General features: G+C 41.0%; 2 protein-coding genes across 3 annotated transcripts in view; one reads left to right on the top strand and one right to left on the bottom strand.

Annotated features, from left to right (window-relative positions):
• Positions 1-11907: 11907 nt before the first annotated feature.
• On the top strand, positions 11908-16264 carry SFR1 (SWI5 dependent homologous recombination repair protein 1). Of its 2 annotated transcripts, none has more exons than XM_050339896.1 (4): positions 11908-12114; positions 13806-13921; positions 14746-15132; positions 15287-16264. In XM_050339896.1, exons 2-4 carry the CDS (start codon positions 13826-13828, stop codon positions 15476-15478), a joined length of 675 nt encoding a protein of 224 aa, XP_050195853.1. In that variant the 5' UTR covers positions 11908-12114; positions 13806-13825; the 3' UTR covers positions 15479-16264. The 2 variants fall into 2 exon arrangements, with proteins under 2 accessions (XP_050195853.1, XP_050195860.1); XM_050339903.1 differs by lacking the exon at positions 11908-12114 and adding an exon at positions 12815-12894.
• Positions 16265-17521: 1257 nt separating this feature from the next.
• Positions 17522-24418, bottom strand: part of CFAP43 (cilia and flagella associated protein 43) — a 40586-nt gene continuing 33689 nt past the window's right edge. Inside the window, 6 exon segments of the mRNA XM_050305316.1 lie at positions 17522-18005; positions 18660-18813; positions 19893-19973; positions 21899-22063; positions 22914-23070; positions 23594-23706. Of these exon segments, the coding sequence (XP_050161273.1) occupies positions 17848-18005; positions 18660-18813; positions 19893-19973; positions 21899-22063; positions 22914-23070; positions 23594-23706 (828 nt within the window). The 3' untranslated portion in view covers positions 17522-17847.

Here is a 24418-nt window from a genome sequence, read left to right as displayed (position 1 = left end):
GCCCTGTCCAACCTGGCCTTGAACACTCCCAGGGATGAGACATCCACAGCTTCTGTGAGCAACCAGTGCCTGTGCCTCACAATGACAATGCTAAGGTGACAACCAGCTCCTAAAGATGCCAAAGCTGATGGGGAGGTTTTTTCTTTTCAGCAGGACTCGTATTTCTGTGGAACTAGGCAGGGACGCTTCTTCATTTTACCTGGTGACTTCTTTCACTCATTTCTCCTGATGGGTACAAGGAAAAGAAGATCCCAAGCTGGCTGAGGGTCACACTGCCTTGAACAACAGGGTTTTTCCTGGAGTAGCTCACCATTTTTGCAAAAGGTGAATATTACAATTTCAGTTGTAATGAGCAAAACAACAAAATAAACAAGGAATATTCAGAGAAAGATAATGAGCAGTAACCAGCTTTACCAGAAAAGGCTCTACATGATCTGGTTCCCAGGCTCCAAGTGACTCTTTTACTCCTAGGTCTCTCCAGTAATGGCCATCAGTGATTCTATCACTCCTTCACACAATGTTGCATGCAAGAGGATCTCATTATACAAACCAGCTTTTCTCCAGTGCCAAGGAGGCATTTAAAATCAAAAGTAAAGGGAGAAGAGGTGGCATGATGGCAAGTACACTGTGCTCCAGCTGCTCAGCTGGAAGGGCTGATGAAAGAGGAAGCTTTTCTTTTCAAGGCTTGATCACTGACTTCAGATGAGCAGATTATTTTTTAAATAGTTCTGAGGAAAACATTTGCAAGCGAACGCTCAAAACTTGGATCCAAGCTATTTAAGTTCCCTCTGCTTCTAGTTTCTGGCAGGTTTTCTGACTTGGCTCTGAATCTTCTGACTGTGCCCATCTCTATTTTCATGCCTCTGCTTGAAAAATCCTGTTTCTTATCTAAAGCACAAAAGCACTGCCTTTTCCAAAAGCCAGGTCTGTTGCGTGTCACTCCTTCTCAGCAAGATGACTAGCTGGAAATTTAGTTGTTACTCAAACTTTTCATTTCACAGCCATTCAGATTCTCATTAATTTGCTTCCATCAGAAGTTCATCTTGTGAGACCTATGATAACACACAGCTTTCTCTTATTAAAATCAAGGCACTCTGGGTTCATCCTCACTCCCTATCTTATGTATTTCAGATGTTCCTGCTGGCATGGATCCTTTGGGGTGTATTTATTGTTATCATAGGGTTGCCAGATGCATGTTATGGTGGCTGCCTTTCTTATCCAGTGCCTGCAAAGGAACTGCTCTTTGGATTCTACTTTAATAACATCCACGATTAGAGTTGTCAGCTGAAGGCTTTGTAACCACAACACCTAAAGATGTTTTTAGTTTCCGTAACACCTACAGATGTTTTTAGTTTCCAGCATAAATTAAAGAATTTAGAAAAAAATATTTACACCTCCTCCCACAAATATTAAAAATCTGCACTAAGAAAACCATTCTGTTAGGCACAATGACGAGATGAAAAGAATGGATAAAACACAGTATAAGTGGTGATATGAAGTGACAAACTCTCACAAACAAGTGTGTGTATTTTTTGGAGTTTGGTACACTGAGTTCACTGAATCCATTGTTTTTTAAAGATGAGGCCCAATAAGAGCACTGATCCACTGCTCCCACTTCTGTCAGAATAACATTTGCTGAAGCCTACAGAGAAGAGTCTCACACATTTATTTTGGTGCACATGTGTAATTTTAAGCACATAAATTATACAACTGTAGAAAATAAGGCTGAAAAGGCCTTCAGTTAGGTATCTTGTCCATCTTTATGTTTGAAGCTCAGCTTCATCTTCATCATTCTTCATAGAATTTTCTTGAGAAGACCTTTAAAACTTTCCCATGAGGATTCAGAGCCTCTCAAGGTGGTCTGGTCTATATTTTTTCACCATACTTGCTGTTAGAAAATGTCCTGAAGTTCCAAACAAGTAATTCCTGCTGCAGCTGACAATCACTTCTCCTTTCCCACTCTCAGTGTAACTTATCTCCTTTCGTGCCGTCACCTCTTATGTATTTGAATGCTGTTGTCACATACACCATTAGGGTTCCAACACCACACTAAGCTTTTCCTGTTCCTGCAGCTTTGCTTAGACCTTGAGTTTCTATGATTGCTGGGATCTACCTCTAGCCCTCACAGGGAGTACCTACATGCTTAAAGCTACACGCATTTTTAAGTTCTGTGCTGATCCAGGGACTTAATTCCTAGTGCTGCCCAAGGCTGTCAAACACATGCTGGTCTAATTTAATTGCATGACACTTCAGTTAATTACTGTTTTGATAATAAATCTGGAAGCTTTGCAAATGCCTTTAACCTTGTAATTTCAGGTAAAAACTACTATGTTTTGCTCTAATCAGTGCCAAACTGTTGTGAACCTCATCTACCTGGCCAGAAGACAGTTTTTAACTTAGAGTTTCATAAGGTATTTCCTTAACAGTGCAGGTATGAACCGTGTGTATTGGACACTGGTGCTCTTAATATGTCTAGAAGCAAAATATTTTGCCAATAAACAGCCATGCCCAATACCTAATGCACACTGAGACAGACATATATCCCCACCCTCATCAATAAAGAGGTTTGATCCCTTCCATTTGAGCACACAAAATGTAGAAGATAGAAGAGCATCTGTGGCAGCTCATGCATGCTAAATGTAGGCAGTCAAGCAAAGCATAAAGAAGCCAACAAGCCAATACATGTGCGTAGAATATTATAATGAAAACTTAGGGAGACAGAGACAGAGTGGGAATAGGATGGAATGGAAACAGAGACTAAGCAATTGTCAGAGTCAAGAGCAAGCAGCTCACAGGAGGGAGGGCAGTGAACCATTGTTGGGCTGGGGTTAAAGGGGCTATTAGAATTACATGCTCCTACTTCTGTTGTGTTTACTTTACTGTAGCTATTTGCAGTGTCAGTGGAATCTTTCAGCTTTTCCTAAAACAAATGAACAGCGTTTGCACAACTGAACAATAACAAACTAGTGAAAAAAGACCAGCATCTAGAAGCAATAGAAGATAAGTGTACAATAAAAAAAAATTGGGATGTACAGTTCCCAACACATAAAAAACTTAGCAATAAACAAATACAAGAGAATTGCTTGTTATGTTCTTGTGTGAATGTGCAATATTCACAGAATATGTCTATGTCAAGTATTCAGGAACTGTTAGGGACAAATGGGAACAGTATTTAAAAGAAATAGAAAGAATGTGCTGAGAATGTCCCTTCAATGCATTTTCCAATATTTGACCTAAGATCCACATTTTCAAAACATCAGCGAGAGAACACACTCAACATTCATTTGTGGAATACAGTCTAAAGACGGTCTGAACACAAACCAACCTCTTCACCAAAGAGCTCCCTCATTTGGTGACCCCCTCTTTGGATTCCTCCACCTCAGCTGATGAACATGAGGTCAAAGTTTAATCACTTACAGCATCAACTTGAACACGGCTGCATCTGTGGGACATAAATGTAAAGGGAGTCTTAGAGTGCAGCTGCATTCACTGCAGTAATGGCTGAAGAGGCTGCATCTCCCAGACAGCTGCTTCCCACAAAGGAAGTACTTGAACATCCAATCTCATCCCACTTTTCCTACCTTTCCTCTACCCAAATTATGCAGATGAACAAAATTCTTACAAATTAATTAGATTAAATTAGTTGTTGGTATAAAATCATCCATTCAGATAAGCTAAAGATGAAACTGGCCCATGTAGTTTTGCTGTTTCAAAAATAAGAGCAGCAATAATTCTTATCTGCAATAATTCTTAGCTGAGTTTATCATGGTAACTTCGGGGTGTGGGGTTTGATCCTCCACATTTGGATGATAAATCGTTGCAGCTTCTCCATCTTATCAGTGAGGATGCTTCTTGCACACAGGTTTACTTAGAAAAGGAAAAGTAAATTTCTGTGTAAGGTGTGTATATATATATGAGCCATGTCCTTGCTATTTTGTTCCTCCTCAGTGGTACTGCTCCTGTGCTTCTGGTGACACACCCAAGTCATCAAAGTGCATGACTGAATAACTTCACGTCTCTGGCAGCTTCTGAGGTTTGGCAATATGCATGGCAATTGCAATTTGTGGACTTGAGATTATAATAAAAGGAAAAATTATGAATTCCTTAGCTTTTTGAGGCCTTCTCAACTTCTTCACTACCTGGTGGACTCTTCAGAGAGCTGTACCTCAGGTTGGTTGTTTGGTGTCAATATTAGACTGCAGGGTTGACTGTTAAAAATCTGGAGTAATGAGACTGGCAGAGCTGATGAGATCTGCCTATAATACTGAGCAGAAAGAGCAATATTTTCATTTGCAGTTTTCCTGGCAGTGCTATGCAGGGACTCTGCCAGCATCAGCTTTCAGCATCTCACCAGTGTTGGCTTTTGAGACGTATTTGTACTTTTCACCTGCAAGATGTGCCTATGGTGTACCTGAGGAGCTGGAGATTGAGTGAGGAGAGCTATTTATTTGTTCTGAGTGGAACCTGAAGATCCTTGAGAAGGCAACAGCAAAACACCAAGACCTTTCAGTAACAGCTACTGGCACAAACATTCTCTCTGGAGAAAAGATTCTCCTCTTTATCATTTCCCACCTCTGCCTATTGCCCTTTGTTTTGTTTGTTTGTTTGTTTGTTTGGATGCTTGTTTTGGGGCGGTTATTTGTTTGGGTTTGTTATTTTTCTGTTATGTTTTGTTTTGTTAAACAGATCTTTACAAAATCAGCAGTTACAGCTAGGAACACTAACAGATAGAGCAAAATAGCAGTAGCTCTTGCATTAAAGTGATATTTGTGAGAAAGCATGTCTCTAAGTTTGAGAGGAAATTTCAGGACAAGAAAGTGTTAAACCAGGGAGAGTTTTAGAGCTTCTAGGCTTAAATTTAGATAGTGAGAATCTTGGTTTAAGGACAAGAAAGTTCTGACCCAGAATTCCTCAATGAAATGGGAAAGAAAGATGTCACCAAACAGAGTAAACTGCATAGTGTAGGTGATGATGTTCTTGATTAGTGTTTGCACTCACATGTCACACATAATTAAGCAGGGTACACCCATACGTGCACTGTTGATCCTAGAAAATTTAATCCCACACAGGACTTCCTATCCAGACATCAATGTGGACAATTTTAAGACTATAAATGCCCTCTTTCAGAGCCTCAAGAAGAGGCAGGGTATATGCTATCTAAAATTTCAGGGTGATCTATCTGCTGATCTAACTCCTGAGGAGTCTCAAGAAAATACTTGTCAGTGCATACCCATGTGTTGAGTTACCACCATGGATTCAACAATGATGAAATAGCTTATTCTGGCATATGTTACCCATGAAATGCTTGTAATTAACTCAAGGAAAAAATGCACTAAACTTTAAAACATCAAATCCAGACTAACTCTTTCAGCTGTGAATGAACTGAGAGTTTTCCAGTTATGGATATGGCATGGCTGTCACCAAAGAGGTTGATGACAAAGAAAGCTTGTTCAGTGACTATTGGTATGTGTGATGGTGGTCACTGTGGCCAGGGCACAGACTCAAAGTTACGTGTGCTACTGATGGGAAAACGTCCCCTGTTAAAGCAGGTGGCATTTGCTAACTTGGTTCACTTGGCATCAGCTCAACACTGCTGCACTCCACTTAAGACAAATGTTCTTCACCCAAAATAAAGTTTCCTTAATGTGTTCAGAGGAGGCTGGTTGTCCCCTCACACAGTGTGAAACACTTACATTAATGCAGCCAGCTGCAATTCCAGTATCTCAGCACCACATGAAATCATACCATTAGCTCACTCCATATGCCACACTTCCACTAACTTCCATCAGGATAGAATAGTTCCGCTTCCCTTCAGTTCAGGAGGAACTTTCTCAATGACTTCACAAGGGCTAAGCTGCCCTTCTGCAGGAAGACAAGACAGCAACAGTAAAAATAATGTGAGAGTAATCACTTGAACCCTCAGAGGTTGTAAGGAAATCACTCATCCGTACAGCTCTTTCTGTATGCCAGTGTTGAGAGAGGGACTCAAAATACAGTTATTTCAGAAAGGAACATGAATAGAAAATTTGCATGGAAATTACTTTGGAAATATTTGGAACAAAAGCAATACAGCTCATAAACATTGAAAAGTTTTTTTTAAAACGAGCTATATCTGGCCTAAAGAGCATATTTTACTCAAGAAAGGAGAAGTTTCACTGCACATTTTATTTGCTAAAGGAAATGGCACAGAAGACATTCTTATTGACTTCCCTACAGCTGAGCATTTTGGGAGGAGGGGTGATAAGCCAGTATTTACTGAGTCCCTATTGTATGTGAGTACCTTAAGTATTCTGACTTTTAAAGAACTTACTTCAACCTCTACAGTAAAAAGTGCCAAGTTTCATATCTGTTCACCATTTTTGGTGAATTGCCAACCTGATGCAGCTGTCCTTAGACATGTGATTTGTTTGCATGGGTAATACAAAGTCCTATCCCCCATATCACAATTGTGCACAATTAAAATGTTATGCATGTTACCAACAGTATGGAAAACAGGAGAGAGCTTTAAGCCAGCTCTCACATCATTGTACTAACCCGTGAGCCTGATCTGCAACACGGGGTGGAGGGCTCAGTGTCTGACAACATTGCCACACTGAAATCTCAGCCCTCTAGACATGACTTTCTTCTCAGCAGTATCCAGAGATGGAAATCTCCCATGAACACTTTAGTATTTCATCCTTAGGAAAATACTTTAAAATTTTTACTTTATAAAGCTTTCTCTAGCCCCAGGTAAATGACCTAATTTATTTCTTAATAACAGGGAGGAAGTGTGTGTTTAAATCCTGCCTGCTGATGATGCAGTTTGGTAGGGAAGGAGGTGTGCTCAGTAGAATGGTTATTTGTTCTAAAACAAAACAATAACTAGTGGAGATCCTGAAGTGATGATGGACACTAACCTCTCATGTCTGCATTCAGAGCAACAATGAAACCCCCAGGGATCCAGGAAGAAGGTGAGATGTGCATCTTCATCTGTGCTTACCTGCTCACTGGATTGTTTGGTACACCAGTTTAATCCACTGGGTCCACACAAGGCCTCCAGACTATGAGTAACTGCCCTCAAACCAGCTCATCTTCACTTGAAAATAAACCATGTCCACTTTCTCAGCTTCACTGATTTCAGTAGCACAGATAAATATGAGCAATCGAAGAGTAACGTGCACAGCACTGAGTGAACTGTTACTTTAAGTACGTGAGAAAATGAAACAACTCCTGAAGCTCCACTGTAATTCAAATACTTTTGACACAAAAATGCTTAGACCGTCACAGATGACAAAAGGCTGTATCACGGACTAGTTTGGGCAAGGCTTGGATTTTCTTAAAACAACGCTCAATCAGTTCTCCAGCAACAACAAGAACACTGAAGGTCTGTTTATTGCTTCCTTTGTCTGCTACAGTCTTGTAACGACTTCAAACTGTAATCTTTGGCTTGCTGTGTCGGAGAAAATCCCATAAACAGACACTAAAATAAAAGGCAGCCGTGTGCTGCTCCCTTTTATGAGCACTGTGCCTCACCCACTTGGTTATTTACACATGCGGCAGTGAGAACTAGGACGCCCATCTCATCTGCCTCTTACATTATCTTTTGTAATGGCAAATCACAGTGCCTCCCACCTACAACAAATCCAGGCAGTTTTTCTTTTCAAGATGGGTACCTTGAAAATTGAAGTGAGAAATAAGGGGTAGTCTAAACAAGCCCCAGATGTAAAGCAGAAAGGCAACAAAAATTTACTTTTGCTTTGGCTTTATGCTGATGTCATTCCAGAGACTGCACTGTCATTCCAGAGACTGGACATCTGCACCATCATGAGAGCAAAATCCATCTCCCAAGGACAGGTTGCAGTAAACTGGTTTTACTCCAGGAATCTGGTCTATAAAGCCCTTCCCTTGATATATTTACATGGCTATAAGCAAGTCAGAACATTTTTCAGAGGAGTGAATAGCAGCCAGCAAAAACACAGCCCTAGGCCCATGCCGAAGTGGGCAGGATTTAAAAACTTCTGCAGCAGTTAGTGGTTAGGCACACAACAACACCTCACCCTCCTGCCCCAGGCGAGAGAGAATATGCAGACAGTGCAGGGTGTACTTCATGCGTCAGGATCCATCACTTGGCTTTAAACAAGATCAACAGATTTCAGGAGAATGGGAGACGGGGATAATGCAGATGTGCCCCAAGACACAATATGTTGACTAACATCCCAGTGACTGAGTGGCAACGTTTAGGGAGAAAAGGTCTAAACTCTTGCACCCAGCAAACTGTTAAATGGAACTTTTGGAATGCTCCTGGCACTCTGGAAGAGAAGAACCCATAAAGGTCAAACTGGAGTCTCTAAACCCAAAGCCACTATCCTTTAACATTACTTTCCACTTTGGCTTTTCTACTACAGATGATGCCCACAGGGGAATTATGTCCTCGTCCCATCAGTGCTGCTGTGTCAGCAGTAGTGCTCTTCTGGAGTTAATACATTGAAAATATCTTTCAACTGTGCAGACAAACCGGAGTACACTCGGAAAAAGAAAATTATCTGATCACTAAAATGTCATCACAGAAATACCAAAGAAAATAAAACCAGGAAGCACCTTTTCCATCTGGCTCCTCGGGAAAACAAGTTTCTCTGAAGGGAAGTAGCATGTTCAGCAAACAGAGCTCAATAATTCTGTTGCCCAGTGCACAATTTCCTACGCATTTTTTCCTTGTGTTTTGCTTACCTCAAACTCTTCTGATAACAGAAGGAATAAAGGAAATAAAACAATGGCATTATAGGGCTTAATAAAGACTGTATTGCAATGAATGTGCTACTGTTGCACATTCTGGTGAACTTAATTAAACAGCACGAGAAACTCTACAGTGTGCCATAAACATCCCATATCAATAACACATGGATTATCCTCAAGGAAAGCAGATGTGCAGTTTTTGAGAGGAAGGTTTTAGTCTGATTCTGGTTTGCCATCATTAAGTTGAGGATAACATAATATCCATTACTACTGGGTTTTTGCAATAAAAGTACTGGATAGTACCTGATGACACTCTAATCCCCAGCTCTGTCAGAGGCCTCCAGAAAGATCTTGGGCAAGTCATGTTTTTGTAGTTCTGTGTGTTAATACCAAGAAAATTCATAAGTAAATGTGGCAAACACAGTTAAACACGAAATATCAACCTGAACAGTATCTTTTATTTGTGTGATTGATGAGTGATTACCCATCAGTGAATACTGATGATAATATTTCCTTTTCTCTACTCTTTTTGTAGTATACTAAACTCATAAATCCAACGTGTGGCACCATCTTTCCACATTCACAGTCCCAAACAACTGTAATCCCACTTGGGGTGGGGCACATGGGTGTTGCTCTAATTAAGAGCCATGATAATGCACAGGATGACTTTTTCATATGCTATGTTCCTGTAAAATCTTACTGGAATCTTGCCTGGCTAATGATCTAAAATCTCAAACTTTCTGTTCTTCTTGTGCAACTCATCTGTTAACATGTCTGTACAACAGAGCATGAGTAATTTAAAACAGGGACCATCCTTGAGACTGAAGGAAATACCCTGTGAACTTGGAGACATGCCAACTCAAAGCTCCAGAGTATTTGAGATTCAACACACTTCAGAAATCTGCAGCACAAGTTCTATTAGCACTTTTACTACTGCACTCAGGAGTCCATTTTTAACACACCAAATCATCATCATCATGGCTAGGCTTCGCGAACGAAGATTTGAAAGGGCTCTACCCACGCTTGCTACAAGCGCGCTGATGGCTAAAAAGGCCAACACGAGATAGACAAGTCCGGTTGCAGAAGGCACAGCAGAAAGACTCCCCAGGTGATACAGACGAGACGCGATTCTTTCTGCGTTGTCTTTTCTCCTCGAGAGTGATCCTGCGTGTGTTCTCAAAAGCAGCAGCAGCGTTACACACCAAAAAAAAAAAAAAAAAAAATTAACATATTAATGACATTGAATTAGCTGCAGGTCTTAAAAAAACCCCAAAAATCAAAAAAACCAAAAACAGGTTTAAAAAAATGCCTCCAAACTGCCTCAACACGAGGTGTCGTGCCAGGTCTTTTTGATAAATGGTTATGAAAGATTGTAAAACTTAGTCATATAATCTAAATTTCCACATTTGCTACTGACGTATTCTTTCTAAATCAATTGCACTGACAGATAAAATCTTATACAAGGAGTGACCTAAGGGCCTCAAGTTCTCAGATTTCCCAAAACAACTTGGTGTAGATGGGCTTTGAATGTTTTGATACTTTTTACTGCAGGGGAGTTAAAGGTTGCTATCATTCCCATCAAATACTACTTGAAGTGAGTGAATCTACGTATCTTTATGGTCAAAAGCGCAGCAACTTCTAACGTGCTACACCTACATTTACTGCTTACTCACCACACAGTTCAAGACTGTCTCTGGTCTCAATACAGATGGAGTTATACAAGGTGAAGAGAAAATTGAGCATCCTCATCTGTAGCTGTGAGGAGGAACCAGGCAGGAAATTAATGCATTTCTGATACACAAGCTAAGGGCGTGATCCAGCGAGGGCGTGTGGGTGCCTGTACCCCACGTGCAGCTCCCAGCACAGCTGCATGAGGTGTCCATGGGCAGCTCGGGGCAGTCTGGCTGTGGGCAATGCTGGAGGAGCCTGCAGGCTGGGAGCTGTGCCTGTTACGGTTTCCACAGCTTATTTCATCACTCCTGACAGTTATATTGGAAAAACGTTGTGTATAAACCAGTTTTGAGAAATGTGAATCCACGTGGGAAAGCCAGGTGTGCAGCATGGAAGGGACGTTTGCCGATAAAGACAGGAAAATCATGTTTGATTCAGCAGTGCCTTCGAGCGCCAGGGCGCTCTGCAATCCTGAACTGCGGGATGCAGCCACAGCTGGGGATGCTCCTTGTCACTGTTCCAATCTCCTTGACTGTTTCTCTGGTCAAGTTTCTTCATTTTCACTTGTCCTTCCTCACAACCAAGACAGCGCTGTTCAGGTCCTGCTCCTCAGGTACGGTTTTATCCCTTCTGTGAGGAGACAGTGCCTGTGATAAAGGCAGTGACAGCTTGAGGTGAATGGCTGTGGTTCCCTTGGCTGTGGCTGGGCTTGCCATGCCATCAGAGGTGGGGAGTGCTCTTTGCTGAGGCAGGAGCCCCTCTCCCTGGCACAGGGACACTCACAGGAACACTGTCTTATTAGAGTCTTAAACTGTGCCAGGGGAGGTTGCAGTTGGACATCAGGAAGAATTTCTTCACAGAAAGGATGATTAGACATTGGAGTGGGCTGCCCAAGGAGGTCCTGGAGTCACCATCCCTGGAGGTGTTTAGGGAAAGACTGGACATGGCACTTGGTGCCGCGGTCTGACTGACATGGCGGTGTTGGGTACAGGTTACACTCGATGATTTCAAAGGTCTTTTCCGACCCAACTGATTCTGTCATTCTGTGAGGTGACACCTGGCCCAGACCCCAGACATGGGGAGGGGGGGGAGCCTGAGGGACACAGAACAGCCTCGCATCTCCCGGGGATGGCCCCCGCCGGGGGCGGCGCCAACCCTGCATTTGCTGCCCGCCCGCGGGATCGGGATCGGGGTCGGAATCGGGATCGGGGTCGGAATCGGGATCGGGATCGGGATCCCTGTTGGCTTCACCGCCCGCCCGCCCCACAGCGCCTCCCATGGCGCGCAGGCGCGGTCAGCCCGCGCAGGCGCGGTGCCGGCCCTGCCCCAGCGGCGGGAGGTTGGAGCGGGCGCTGCTCCCGCCGGGACGGGTCGGGAAGGGCCGGGACTGGACGGTCCTGCCGGGCTTCTCCTCGCTTTGTCCGCGCCTCGTGCTCCCCGAGGAGCCTCCCCTGGTCCGCAGCCGCTGCGGTAGCGTTTCAGGGGTGCCTCAGGACCCCCCCCCCCGGGGTGCATCCCCTCCGAACGGGCTCATCGGGCCCGTGTCTCTGTCTGTGGGCTGCCCGGCCTTCGTCCCGCTCCTCTGGGGGTGCAGAGGGGGCTGGGGAAAAGTTGCATTGAGTGTTAGTAAAGCCTTCAGTTGAGAAAGTGAAAGGACGTGAGTGGTGGTGTAGTTATAAGCAGGAAAACTGAGGACGTAGCTTCATAGACTTGCCCAGAGTGAAAGATCAAGTAAGTACTGAAGTGGAAAATTGTCTTTTCCCCTTCTAGAGCAAGTTTTCTTTACTTGATGGACGGAATTATTTTTCTGTGTGATGAAAGGCATCACTGCTTGAAAATGCCAGTGGTTCTTAGGCTGTGATGCTGGGGAAGGATTTTAAGAGTGCAGGAGATCTGTGCTGTCGAGGAAGAGCTTCAGCGAAGTATTCGCTGTACTTACGGTCACTGGAAGATGAATCTGCGTTAGAAAGTAAGGGTGGAGAGGCACAGGTTTTGAGGGATTTTTTAAAGCTATCTATTTAAGCTAGCTCTGTGGTTTGAAATTATTTTGCTATTTACTGAACTGCGTGTTTGTGACATACTGTATACATAGGCACGATGTAGCTTTTTTTAGGCTCTTACTTACATTAAGAAATAATATCGATAAACTTCCATTATATTTAATGGATGCTGTTGGGCTCTCTGTTTAATTGATGGATTGCTAAAATACCCAGTTAACTGGACTCTTTACTGAGGTCTGGGGCTTTTTAATGGAGTAGCGTATGTTCGATTTTGAACAGCTGGTGGGGAACGTTGACTTGAAAGATAAATGATGACCTGCATCCTTCGGTAGAGAGCCAGGAAGACCAGGGTTGCTGGGTTATGAAGCCTTTGGCATACTGAAGCTTTGGCATTTTTCACCTCTGAAGAGGAAGCCCCACCTCGGGCCCGTCTTGTGTTGCCCAGTCACTTGTTTGGAGGATTTTATTCCTGAGAGGCCTCTGTTCCAAAACTCCTAATTGCAATTTGCAGGTGAGCAGAGGTGCAGCTGTCGATTTTCCAGCTGCATTCTGGTCATTGGCAGGTGCTTCACAAGTGCTAAACTAAGTTAAACGCTGCCAAATCGATTTGCAGTTGGTTCGTGCTGGGAGAGGTGACTTACCAATTTAATTAAGGTGCCTTTCTGAGCGAAAGGGGGATGTTTCCTGTTAATCAAAAATTCTACTCGTGTGAGTAATTACTTTTTTAAGCAGCATTCTCTAGACGGATCGAATAATACAGTGGATTATTTTTACAGACCTGGATACCCAATTATTTTGTTCTGTGGAAAAGATTGTTTATACATATGGACAACAAAAATCGTCCTGGCTCCCAACAACCCTTTTATTGCTACTTAGGATATAGGTAGCATTATTAAATGAAAGGACTGTTTCTTAACAACTGACTTAGGAAGCACCTATTCCTTTGAGTTAGACAAGCAGTAAGGGTCATTCAGAGTCAACATGTCAGGATCTGAACTTGGATTTATAGGCAAACACTTAAAAGAAGATGTCAAATAGGAAAAAAAGTACAGTGGATAATACCTGTAAGGCTTTTTATAAATTTTTCATATTTTAAAGAAAAAAATCCACAGAGCTTTAGGAGTGAGGGAAAAGTAATATATAAAATTCATAGTAAGATACTTTGTGGCAGTTAGTAGTCTTGAGGATGTCTTGATTTGAGGAGTCAAGAGGATGTCTTGCATCCTCTTGAAGAAAAGCCTTTCGCAAAGCTAGATGCTCCTCAGCATCATGAAACAGTTGTGAAACTGATGCAGACATCTTTTTTGAACGTGCTAATTAGAAAATAAGCATTAGAATTTCCTGTTGGAGGTTTTTACTCATTTCTCCAGCCACATGGCTCATTATAATCAGGTGAATATAATTCATTGTGTTGTTTAACAGAGACTGCTACCCATCTCGAGATGGAAGAACCAGCGCTGGATAAATTACCATCTCTGTGTGATACTCCAAAGGATTCTGGAGCAGCACCTCCACAGAGGACTAGTTCAGGGAAACAGGTATGGAAACTTTGTTTTTCCAGTAATGTGATTCTTCATAGTTAAAAAATGCTTGTGAAATAATCAAGGAGTCAGAGGTCACTGAGATACTGCTGGAAGGCTAAAGACAGGTACCTTATGTTACACCTTATACCCAGAGCTAAAAGGTTGTCCAGGTAAGGAATGTGCTTGATACACTTTGCTCTGAATATGTAGATGTTTGCTGTGAATACAAAGTGATTGAGCAACATAACCCAAATGCCATATTAATACACTTAAATACTCTTTAGGGTTTGTGGTGGGTTTTTTTGTTTGTTTTGACCTGTCATCTTCAGCTTTCTCAAATCCTGGTTTTCTGTGTTGCTGTGCATGCAGGATGACTTTCTGTAACTTCTGCCTGCACTGGAACAAAGTAGGCTGCTTTCAGTCTGTATGGTCTCCATAGTGCTGAGCTCTGCTTTGGTCTTCATCCTGGCAATTGTAATGGTGATGGGGAAATTAAACTTGATAGCACAGAGTTAGCCAAGTGGAAATGTGGCATATTTCTTCTACACAAAGACTAGATGAGTAGATTTGCTTCAACAGAATACAGGATTTGGTCCTAGAAAATGTGGAGGTACATCTTTCCATATCTTGCAGCTCTGAGTGCAGATACATGTGGAAAGAAGAAGTTAGCTATGTTCAAGTTTGTCAAGGCTATAGAGAGAATCAGGAAGTCAGGATTTACAATGATTGTTAAATATATTACATATTCTATATAAACAATAACCAGGTAAACATTGTTTGAGATTTGATCAGAATTTAAGATTATTCTGAGCACCTGTTTTTGTTTGTTTGTTTTTTAGCAAATGAGTGCAGCTCTGCGGGAGCGATTACGGAAAACAAGACGTTCCTTTAATGCCAATTTTACAGTGGCAAAGCGGCTCAAAATAGACACTGAGGAAAAAGACTGTGCTGATGCTGACACAGAGTGCCTGCCAGCGACAGGTACGGATTGTTCCAGATTACAAGATGGTCCTGAAGACCTTGAAAGAAACAGCACTGCACATACAGGTTTCAGAAGTCCCTCACAGGAGAGTGATCCCTGTGGATCAGTAGAGAATTTGGATGTGCTACCGGTTGATCTTGGTCAGCAGCAGCCCCTGGAAGAAAAAGTAAGGCTGGTGAAACAAGTGCAAGAGAAGGAAGAATTACTTCGTAGGCTGAAGCTGGTGAAGATGTATCGATCTAAGGTGAGGCAATACTGACTCACTGGTCTTTTGGGGTGTGTGGTGTTTGTGTATTGTCTCAGTTTAAGGCATTTTATAAAAATATCTGCAGGGTATCAAAACCCCCACATGTCAGCAAATGACAATTTTTTTTTGTTTTCTTTTGTCCCAATTGCAGAACAACCTGTGTGAATTGCAGGCTTTGATAGCGAAGTGGAGAAGCAGCACCCAGCTGATGCTGTATGAACTACAGTCGGCCTTTTCTGCAGATGGCAAGAAAGTGAGTCTCACTCAGCTGATCGATACTTTTGGATTAGAAGACCAGTTATTGCACTACAGCAGAACAGAAGAAGATTTTGTAGATGCATAATCTGCAGTTGCAAAGCTTTCATTACACAGACACAAAAGCAGAAAAGACCGAATGAATTCTGATCACGTCAGAAGTGTGGATCAGGCAGTGGACTTGATGCTTTGGGGTTAGGGGGTTTTCTCCAGAGAAACTTGTAAAGCTTTGTACTTGGATACAGTAGGCACTGTAAAAGGCATTACTGATTGGAAAAGATTGAACTTTTGGTGTTTTGGAGAACCTGGCTTAATGACTTGGTCAGTGAATTTTTATTTAATAAAAATAAAATGAGGTTGTACTTTAACAGGTAGAAAGCAGTCCATTCTTTGATTAGTCTTTGTTTGGTTACTTGTATGGAAATAACTCACACTGTCATTTCTGTTCATGTTCAGGTGGGGAAGAGTTCGGTTTTTTATTCATAAGTACATCCCCACTTTACAAATGTCTTCTTGCTACCAGTCAGCTAATGAAGGCCAGTGACAGGATTTTGTGAGTTAAGTAAAGGTAGTTAGTTTTCATGATGTTAATAATCTGAGGCTGTGATAAGATGTTCTCACTGGCTTTAGTTGTTACTAAGGGAAATGTGCCACAATGCAATTGCTTTTGGGTACTGGTCCAGATAGTCACCTGCAGGGCTACTGTCTCATAATCATTCTGCCCCAACCTGAGGGAAGGCAAGAAAACTGCAACCAACATTCTACTCTACTACTCTGCCTGAGAGCTAAGGTGTCCTCTCTCTTAAAATAAATAAGAAAAACAAGGCCTTGTCCAATGGGATTGCTTCAAACAAGCATCATAAAGCTGAATAAAACTTCACCATTTAATGTGTTCTCCAATAAATGTATTTTTTAAAAGTTTTTTTTAATCTTAATTGAAACTGCTTATTTTCTCATTATGGCCTGGGCACAGAGCGTGGTGACTTCTGCTTCCTTTTATATTCCTTAAAATCACTGCTTGTTATTGTAACAATACATAAATCTTAACTACTCTCCAACTCTCCCTGCTATGAATCTTGCTTTCTATGGGATCACATTCTGTATTGATTATCCCTTAACTGTTTTGTTTGCAGGTGGCATATCCTGTTTCCTTAATAAGGAAACAATTCCTTAGACATCTCAAGGGAAAGAAAATCAAAGATCATACAGACCCTTTTAACATTGATATGGCTCATTAGACTTAAATCTGTACCTAGACCTTGCTCTTAAGAATATTGACTGTTGCTGTCCCCAGAGAATTAATGCAGAACAACCTTTATTGCTAATCACATTTTGAGTATTGAAGCAATATTTCTTCTGCTTCTTCAGGTTTGTAAAAAAAGATAATGGTGCCTGGTGCAGGGGCCAGTTATCTTCCCTGAGATCCTTGGCAGATTCAGAACTCTGCTGCTTCCAGGGAAGTTTCAACAGGAAGAAAAAGTCTTGCAAGAAGCAAGATGTAAATAGCATCCTTGCAGATCCCAGTTAGAGATGGTAAAACAAAAAAGGAGGTGCTGTACAGGATCACAACAGAAGTAGTTTTTTCTTACAAGTGTAGAATTTTGTTAAGCTAAAACTATTGCTGCTCTCCCAATGGAATGAGTTTAGATATTCTGTGAATTTATGAAAGGAGAAGAATTATTTCACACTGTGGGAAATAAAAGAGGGAAATTAAAAGCAGTGAGAATGCCTGAGTAGGTAGATCAGGCTCTAGCAGTAGTTAATTTTATCACAAATTCTCTATTTTTCTTAAGTGTCTTTGAGGGATCTGGCAGGAGAATAGACTGCATCAGTGCAAAAAACTGCCAGAAACTATTTCAGGAGGCCAGATGCTTCCAAACCTGGTTTTCCTGTGATTCTGCCAGTGGCAGCAGCCACAGCTACTGCTGGCTGTGGGTAATTATGCTGTGAAGGCACAGCAGCTCTTGGGACTGGGCCAGGTAGCACACATGGCCCTGACGAAGCGCATCTACATCTCAGCAACCTACACCTGTGCCATCACAGGGGTAAATATATTAAGTCAAAGCCACAGACATGAATTTTAGCAGATGCAAACTCAAAGGTTGCTTCCAGTACTTTAAAATGTTCTACAATTGCATATTGCCGACAGTGGACATACAAATACACCTGTTCTTCTCAGTCTACAATTTCTTGTACCTTTTGTTTTCTGTAATGAGCTATATAGTTCATGTAATGAAACCAGCAGGAATAAATCTCATCAACTGAAGTATAATGGGGATAAGACCAGGTGTAAAATACTCAAACTAGACAAACATGCCTCTTTCAAAATGCAGTTATTTTTAAGGAAATTACAGAAGAAATCTTTTGTGGAAAGAAAAGTTCAGGGAGAAAAATTAACTGTCAAAGCTCTTTTACTTAGATAAGACAGTGGTATTATAGATCTATGTGGACTGATTTTTATATATGAGGGGGTCTTCTTGTTCTCAGTATTTCAAGTTCTGACTGAAGACTTTCAAACTCTTCTTTCTGTTCCTTTATAAGATCCCGTAGGTTTTTCTGCTTCAAAATCTCTTGGTAACGCTGCCTTGTAATCTCTTCAGAAATATCCCGTGTGTCTGCATAAAACAAAATATAAGGGTTAGCCTGTGCTCATAGGGGATGTGTAGTCTTTATTTATATTGGACCTGTCCTGGGGTTATTCCAAATTCTGTATAAAATAGGCAAGCATTTTAAAGAAGGCTCACAGTTGGGCTTAAAAGCCTTTATAGTACTGAATAAAGGAAAATACTTCAAAAAGGCACTGAGCATGCTTGCTTTAGTTTCTCCCAAGTACCCACTGTTTTGAAAACCTGTAACTGTTTTCCTCTAGTGGAAAGATCTCTACAGTTCTTCTAATAGTGAATACCATTCTCAGCTCCACACTACCTCCTCTGTTCCCTTGGAAAGGTGGAAGGAAGTGTGTTGAACAGCTCTGAAAGAATGAAAGCACACTGCATAACAAAGTTACTAATGACTATAATATTTTTACTTGAGTAGTTTCAGGAATTTAGTCAACTAGCTTTGGTTACAAGAGGCACAATCTGCAGGTACACTCTTCAGTGAGCAGTGTTAGGTTTTGGTAGGAAGGATGCTGCTAATTGTGCACATAGAGGAATACACAGGCACTCCTTGTCCTTTAGCTGATGGTGGGGAACAGGCCTGCATGGCCTTGGAGCTATTTTCTGAATGTTGTTCTTTGCTTGTGACTTTAAGTGCTTTACTGGACTCACCAGCTGCCTCAAAGATATGCCTCCTTTCTGAAACAGAGACAAGCATCTCCTTCAGCTGCAGGCTCAGCTCGTAGTTGGCTTCCTCTTTTAAACGGATGCACTTCTTCAGCTCTCTAATTTTTTTCTGATGGTTCTTCACATTCTTCTTGTGCAACTGTCCATTTTGAAATCAATAAAGCAAATATATGAGGTGATGAAAAAGCTGTTCAGACAAACATGATGGAAACTTACAATTTTAAGCACTGCATTGTAGCTCAATCAACTTACATGTATTTTGATTTGACCGATAGCACATTCTAAGCTTGACTTCATATAGTGTCTTTCATATGCTGTATCTCATGTGTTTATGGAGTTCTAATATAAGGACCAGCCAAGGAACCAAGAGGTATGGGTCAGGGAGAGAGAGATATTAAAGATAAAACTTGAAAGGAAAAGGGAGGAAAGGAAGTCAATGGAATCAGTGAGTTAAGGACATGCTCTTGGCTGCTGGGAGCTGCTGAAGAAAGGGTTGTTGTGCTGAAGCTGATGGATGGGCTGTAAAGGGACAAGATAAATACTAAAGCTTGAAGAGGAAAAGGAGCCTGATGCCAGCTAGTGCAACTTGGAGAAAATTCAGTGGAAACTCTTAAAAACAAGGATAATCATAATTTGAGGGATGAAATAGATGAGGGAGCCAGCAAATCAGATTGTTGTGTCTGTTATTTTGAATGCAGGGGGGTAGGGATATTATAATAGGCTGGTGCTCCTGGAGAGAAACATTTAGCAGTGAGGACCAAAAGAATGCTTCATTAGAAATGGAAGAGTGGCTTTTATAAGCAGTGCTGTGTAAGAAGTGATTAGCAGATCTGCATTCAGATGTTCAGGATAGGAAAGCATTTAACTGCAGTAACAGAGCAAGTAGACTTCTCTCCATAGGGTTGATCTCTGCAGCTATTCATGTATGATGACTGCTTCCAAAGACTTCAGATAACTGCTGCTGTAGCCAGCACAGCTCAGGTTGAATGAAGAAACTACTGAAAGCCAGATGGACAAATACATGACTATATATATATTCATTTGTGTGTGCTGTACTCCATTTGTTGTGGCTGTACTCCAATAGTCCTTGAGTTAGCACACCTATATCAATTGCACTTATTCCTTATTCCTTACAAACACCTCTTGTTAATGAAGGCAAGGAGTTGCATTTAAACTAAGAATGTGTCTCTCAAATGTGATGGTTTCCTTAGGATTTACCTTATCCATGAAGCGAAGAGTCTCCTCCATCCCTGCAATGTGCTGGGCGATGTGGCTGTCGTAGTTCAGCACAGTGAGGAACTGAAGAAGTAAAACCAGAAAGAAACCATCTTATCATGCCAGTTCATTCTCAACAATTCCACACTTCTATAAAGGCAATCATACTACGTGAAAGGCAAAACCCTACAATTCTGCAGTGGAAAGGCTTACTAGTGATCATAAATGGATGTCGTAAAGATATTGGACACTCTATGAATACTAGACTGTGCAGCTGTTGAAAAGAATGTTATCTGTCATGTGTTAATGGAAACAAAGACCAAACAAATTTGTTGAGGTTGTCAAAAACCTCAAGCTATACATTTGCTTATATGCAATCTAAGCTTACACAGCATGGAGGCTACCCTATGTCTTTAGGGTAGAGAGGAAAAGGATTATTTTCTGTCTCTCTGCTTCTTACTTCTTTTATTGTTCTATCTGCATAGTAACTGATATTTCAGAGAATTTATTGTGGTTTTTTTCCTTGAGCACACTGTTGCTAAAATACCTCTTTATCAAATGACAAATGGTAAAATAAACCCCATAATGTTTTATGGACCTATAATGGGCAGTAGACAGGTTTCTGTACTTGTAGATTCGTCCTTTCCAGGTACTGTCCCCCCAGAGTGACAGGTAGAATTTTGTGGACTATTCTAGTCAGGGGAGGGGAAACAGGAAAGACCCAGCAGGCTCCTTTGCCTACAGCACAAACTTCTTTCACTCAGTCCTTCATTAACAGCCCTCACTCCAGATGTTCTCAGGTCCTTGCTCCACACACATTTATCTTAGCCATCTTTCTTTCTGTTCCTACTGTTGGGGTCTCTGTAGCCTTGTCTTTCCCACTAATCCCATATTTCTACTCAAAAGTGAAGTAAAGTCAAGCCTCTCAGAGCATTCAAATTCTGATTAAACTGGTAAATGCCTTTGCTATGGACAGTTTAATTTTCTCTGAAGGGCAATAGTTCTGCTCATCAGTTTAAATGGGCTAACAGCAACACTGGAGATAAATGTGCCACAAGAACTTTTCAGTGGGTTGTCACATCACCTCTCTGGAAAACTGTTCTGCTGTGCTACTTGTGGAAGTCCCTTGGTTGTGATTCAGAACCAGCATTGTGGAGAGCAGCAAAACAAATGAAGACTGAGCAAAACAAGTGGTTTGGACTTTCCTTTAATCTTTTGATTGAATTACAATATCCTTACCCGCTGCCCAACAATTCTTTTTCTCTGTGTTTTATAGCTCTCCCCACTGCAGTATCTCCAGCCTTCCCATGCTCCAGTATCCCTCACTTCAAACCTTTATGCCCTCCACCTCATCGCCTCAAGACCCTCAGATTTCCCTGCAGTCCTCTATGCCCCAGACTGCAATACCTTCAGGCTTTCCCTACAAACTTTCTTCTTCCTCCCTTCTTCTCCCAGTGGTATCCTTGGCTCTCTCCCACAAACTTTACCCATGTTTCCTGGCCTGCCAGCTGGGCTTGCTCAAAGCTGTGCGGGTGCTGCCTTGCTGGCCGGCTGCCCCCTCTTGCCTGCCAGGGATGGCAAACAATTCCCTGTCGTTCTGCTGCTGGGCCAGCGAATGGCAGTGAGTGGGTGGGACTCAGTGAGGCTCCTGTGGGAAGGCTCAATCTCTGTTTACTGAGCAAAAGTGACGGTATTTCTGTGCGATACCAGATGGGGGCACCTCAGACCTTTCATTTAAAAAGGATGCTGCTCCTAAATCCTTACTCTGGCCCATTTTGAAACACTAAGAGTTAAGGCTAATTTTGCCTTAATTTACACCTGAACATCCCAAAGAATTTCATCACTAACCAAATGCATGAGTAAAGCTTCCCTTTGAAAGCTGAATTGTTGACCTATTAGGCATCACATTTCTCTGTTGTAGAAAAAGACTTATGAAATATAAATGATCTTTCTTACCAGTAGAGGCAGCATAATTTTCAGAAAAATATAAATTAGAGAAAGCAACTCACTAGCTGGCAATCTTTTGAAATAGGTAGTATTACAATGTCCCGAGCCTTCTCTTTCAGATCTTCTATTTGCATTCTCATTTTCTTGTGCTCCCATTCCAGCCGACGTATCCCTCTAGAGAACTCTTTGAATTCTATTATAGCAGCAATTTTTTTTTCTCCTTGAGTCTGAAAAAGTAGATCAATCTCAATTTACACATTTTACAGATTATGGAATAATTGCTTGCAACAAGATGGGCAAGCTTCCAGAGTTATAATTTTAGTCAGTTAAACATGCTTTACTGCAGTCTCTTTCCAGACTTTGCTCCAGATGGTTATCTTTCATGGAAATCTGTTCCCTTTTATGCTCTGTGTCATAGCCTTGGATCACAGAAGTAGATTAAGAAAATCACAACTAACCTCTCTCTCCATCTTTCTATCTTATATAAGAATAGGAAGGCATTTTAGGTCAACAAAATATAGGTTTTTTTGCTGTTGTTACTGAAGGCTTTGTGCAGGAGCAGTAAAAGGCAATTTTTGTCCAACTAGAATGTCTAAAAAAAGAATGTCTAAAAAAGGGTGTGAAAGACTTTTAAATATCATCACCACTTTCACCTTACATAAAAAAAACTGTATTCATTTTTTAAATCTTAATGTAATTTACTGTTCTAATGCTTCTTAACATGACTATATGTGTGCCTTGAAGGAATTTTTGGACTGGTACCCAGGATATTAGCAGTTTCTATTTACAATATATGTGTAATATATGTGTATCTATTTACAACATATGTGTGTCCAGAAACTGTTGCCATTTCATTGATTTGAAGTGTATCGATCAAACATCAAGAAAGCAGGTTCGCATTGCAGTCTTTTCATCATGATAAGAGACATTAGAGAATCCTTAATAGCTTCTAGATTACAATTGAGCCTGCTGGTGTGTTGTAATGAACTGAAAGTAGACATCAAACTGGAGAAAAAGCAGAGCCCCTGAAGGACAATGCATTGGTTTAAAAAGCTTTAATTTCCTTCAGATAATTACCGAGATAGAGGTATTCAGTTCTTCAACAACACTCTTTTTAATGAGAATAGCATCAGAGTAGTCTGGGATCTCAGCACTTTCCAATTCCACCTGTCCTTGTTTTAGCACAAACTGGACAATCAAATTCTGCTGAAGTTTCATCTTCTTCTCCTGCAGCCTAAAATGGCACAAAACAAAAACATCATTTAGTGATTTCAACAGGATTATATAAATGTTTATATTAATTACTGGTAAGTGGTATGTTCACATAGGGGTTAGTCCTTGACAGCCTGTCTTCTGATTGCTCCCAAAGTAACTACAAAATATGCAAATTCTGGTGTATATATACACACACCAAGTTTGCAACCACTGGATTCAATTTACCATACTCCAGCAGATGTTCTGAGAGAAAGTGTTGCTACTGAAAATAAATCTTAACACCAATTGAAAAGAAAACAGAAAAGACTTCCAGCCAGAACTGCTTTTCTTGTATAATTCATTCTGGAGTTTGTTCTTGAATGATAATGAATGTGAAATTTATGTTATGTACATGAAAAATGGAATATTGCAGGTCCAAGCGGCAATGAAACCTAGATAAAAGAGTGTTAAGAACACAGATGTGTAATTTTTTTTGTAACTTTTGGTTCTGTGTTACTGGAGCATTAAAGTGTAGCTGAACATAAGAAAAGGTACAAAATTACCAAGTGAGTTCCTTGAAAATGTTCTCTATTTGTGACTTCATCTTCTCATTTTCATCTGTTCTTCTCTGGAAAAAGGCCTGCATCTCTGCCAGTTTAAGGGCCTTCCATTTCACCTAAGCAAGCAACATCATGACACTCTGAACTTTTTCAGCTTTGTCAGTATGTCAGGACAAGCCTCTTCAAGAACAGAGAAGAAGTTCTTCAGAAAATATATGTATATATAAATATGCAGGCTGGTATTTTGAGAATCCCAGAATGAGACATAGAGGCTACAATCCTTACACTCTGCTCAGAACATGAATAGTTTATTCCCATGAAGAGAAATCATATTTCCTTCTCTTTTGGTCTCATTTCACATATTTCTTTCTCTGGATAATTCAGATTTACACCTTCATGCTTTTATACTGAAGAAACAGATTGCTAGAAATTTCCAGAAACACCCTTTGTTAAGAATTGCTCTTTATATTTCAGAAAAACATGAGAATGCATTGGTCTAAATGTAGAATGCTAATGGGAGAGAATGACTCCAACAGATGATGGGAATCAAATACCTTGTCATTTTTTTGGTAAGGATAGAGAAAAGGAAAATTATCTTTTTATTTGTAATGAAACAAAATCGGGGTCACAATTATTCTGATTAAATCTGTCCATATTAATATGCTAATTTTTCCTCTGAAGAACAACTACAGCTAGAACTAGAGAACAGGTTTCCCTGTTATTCTTAATTGAATGTGGCCAGAAGAAACTTTCAAAGTCAAATGGAATTTAGATATTCTGCATCGCTATTTCATCACTAGCTTGACCCTACACAACAACTCCACTGAG

The sequence above is a fragment of the Myiozetetes cayanensis genome, unplaced genomic scaffold (genome assembly GCF_022539395.1).
Source record: "Myiozetetes cayanensis isolate MyiCay16 unplaced genomic scaffold, myiCay2020 scf10, whole genome shotgun sequence".
Lineage (NCBI taxonomy): Eukaryota > Metazoa > Chordata > Aves > Passeriformes > Tyrannidae > Myiozetetes > Myiozetetes cayanensis.
Note: the sequence above shows the minus strand (reverse complement) of the source record. Positions and strands in the feature narration are given on the sequence as shown.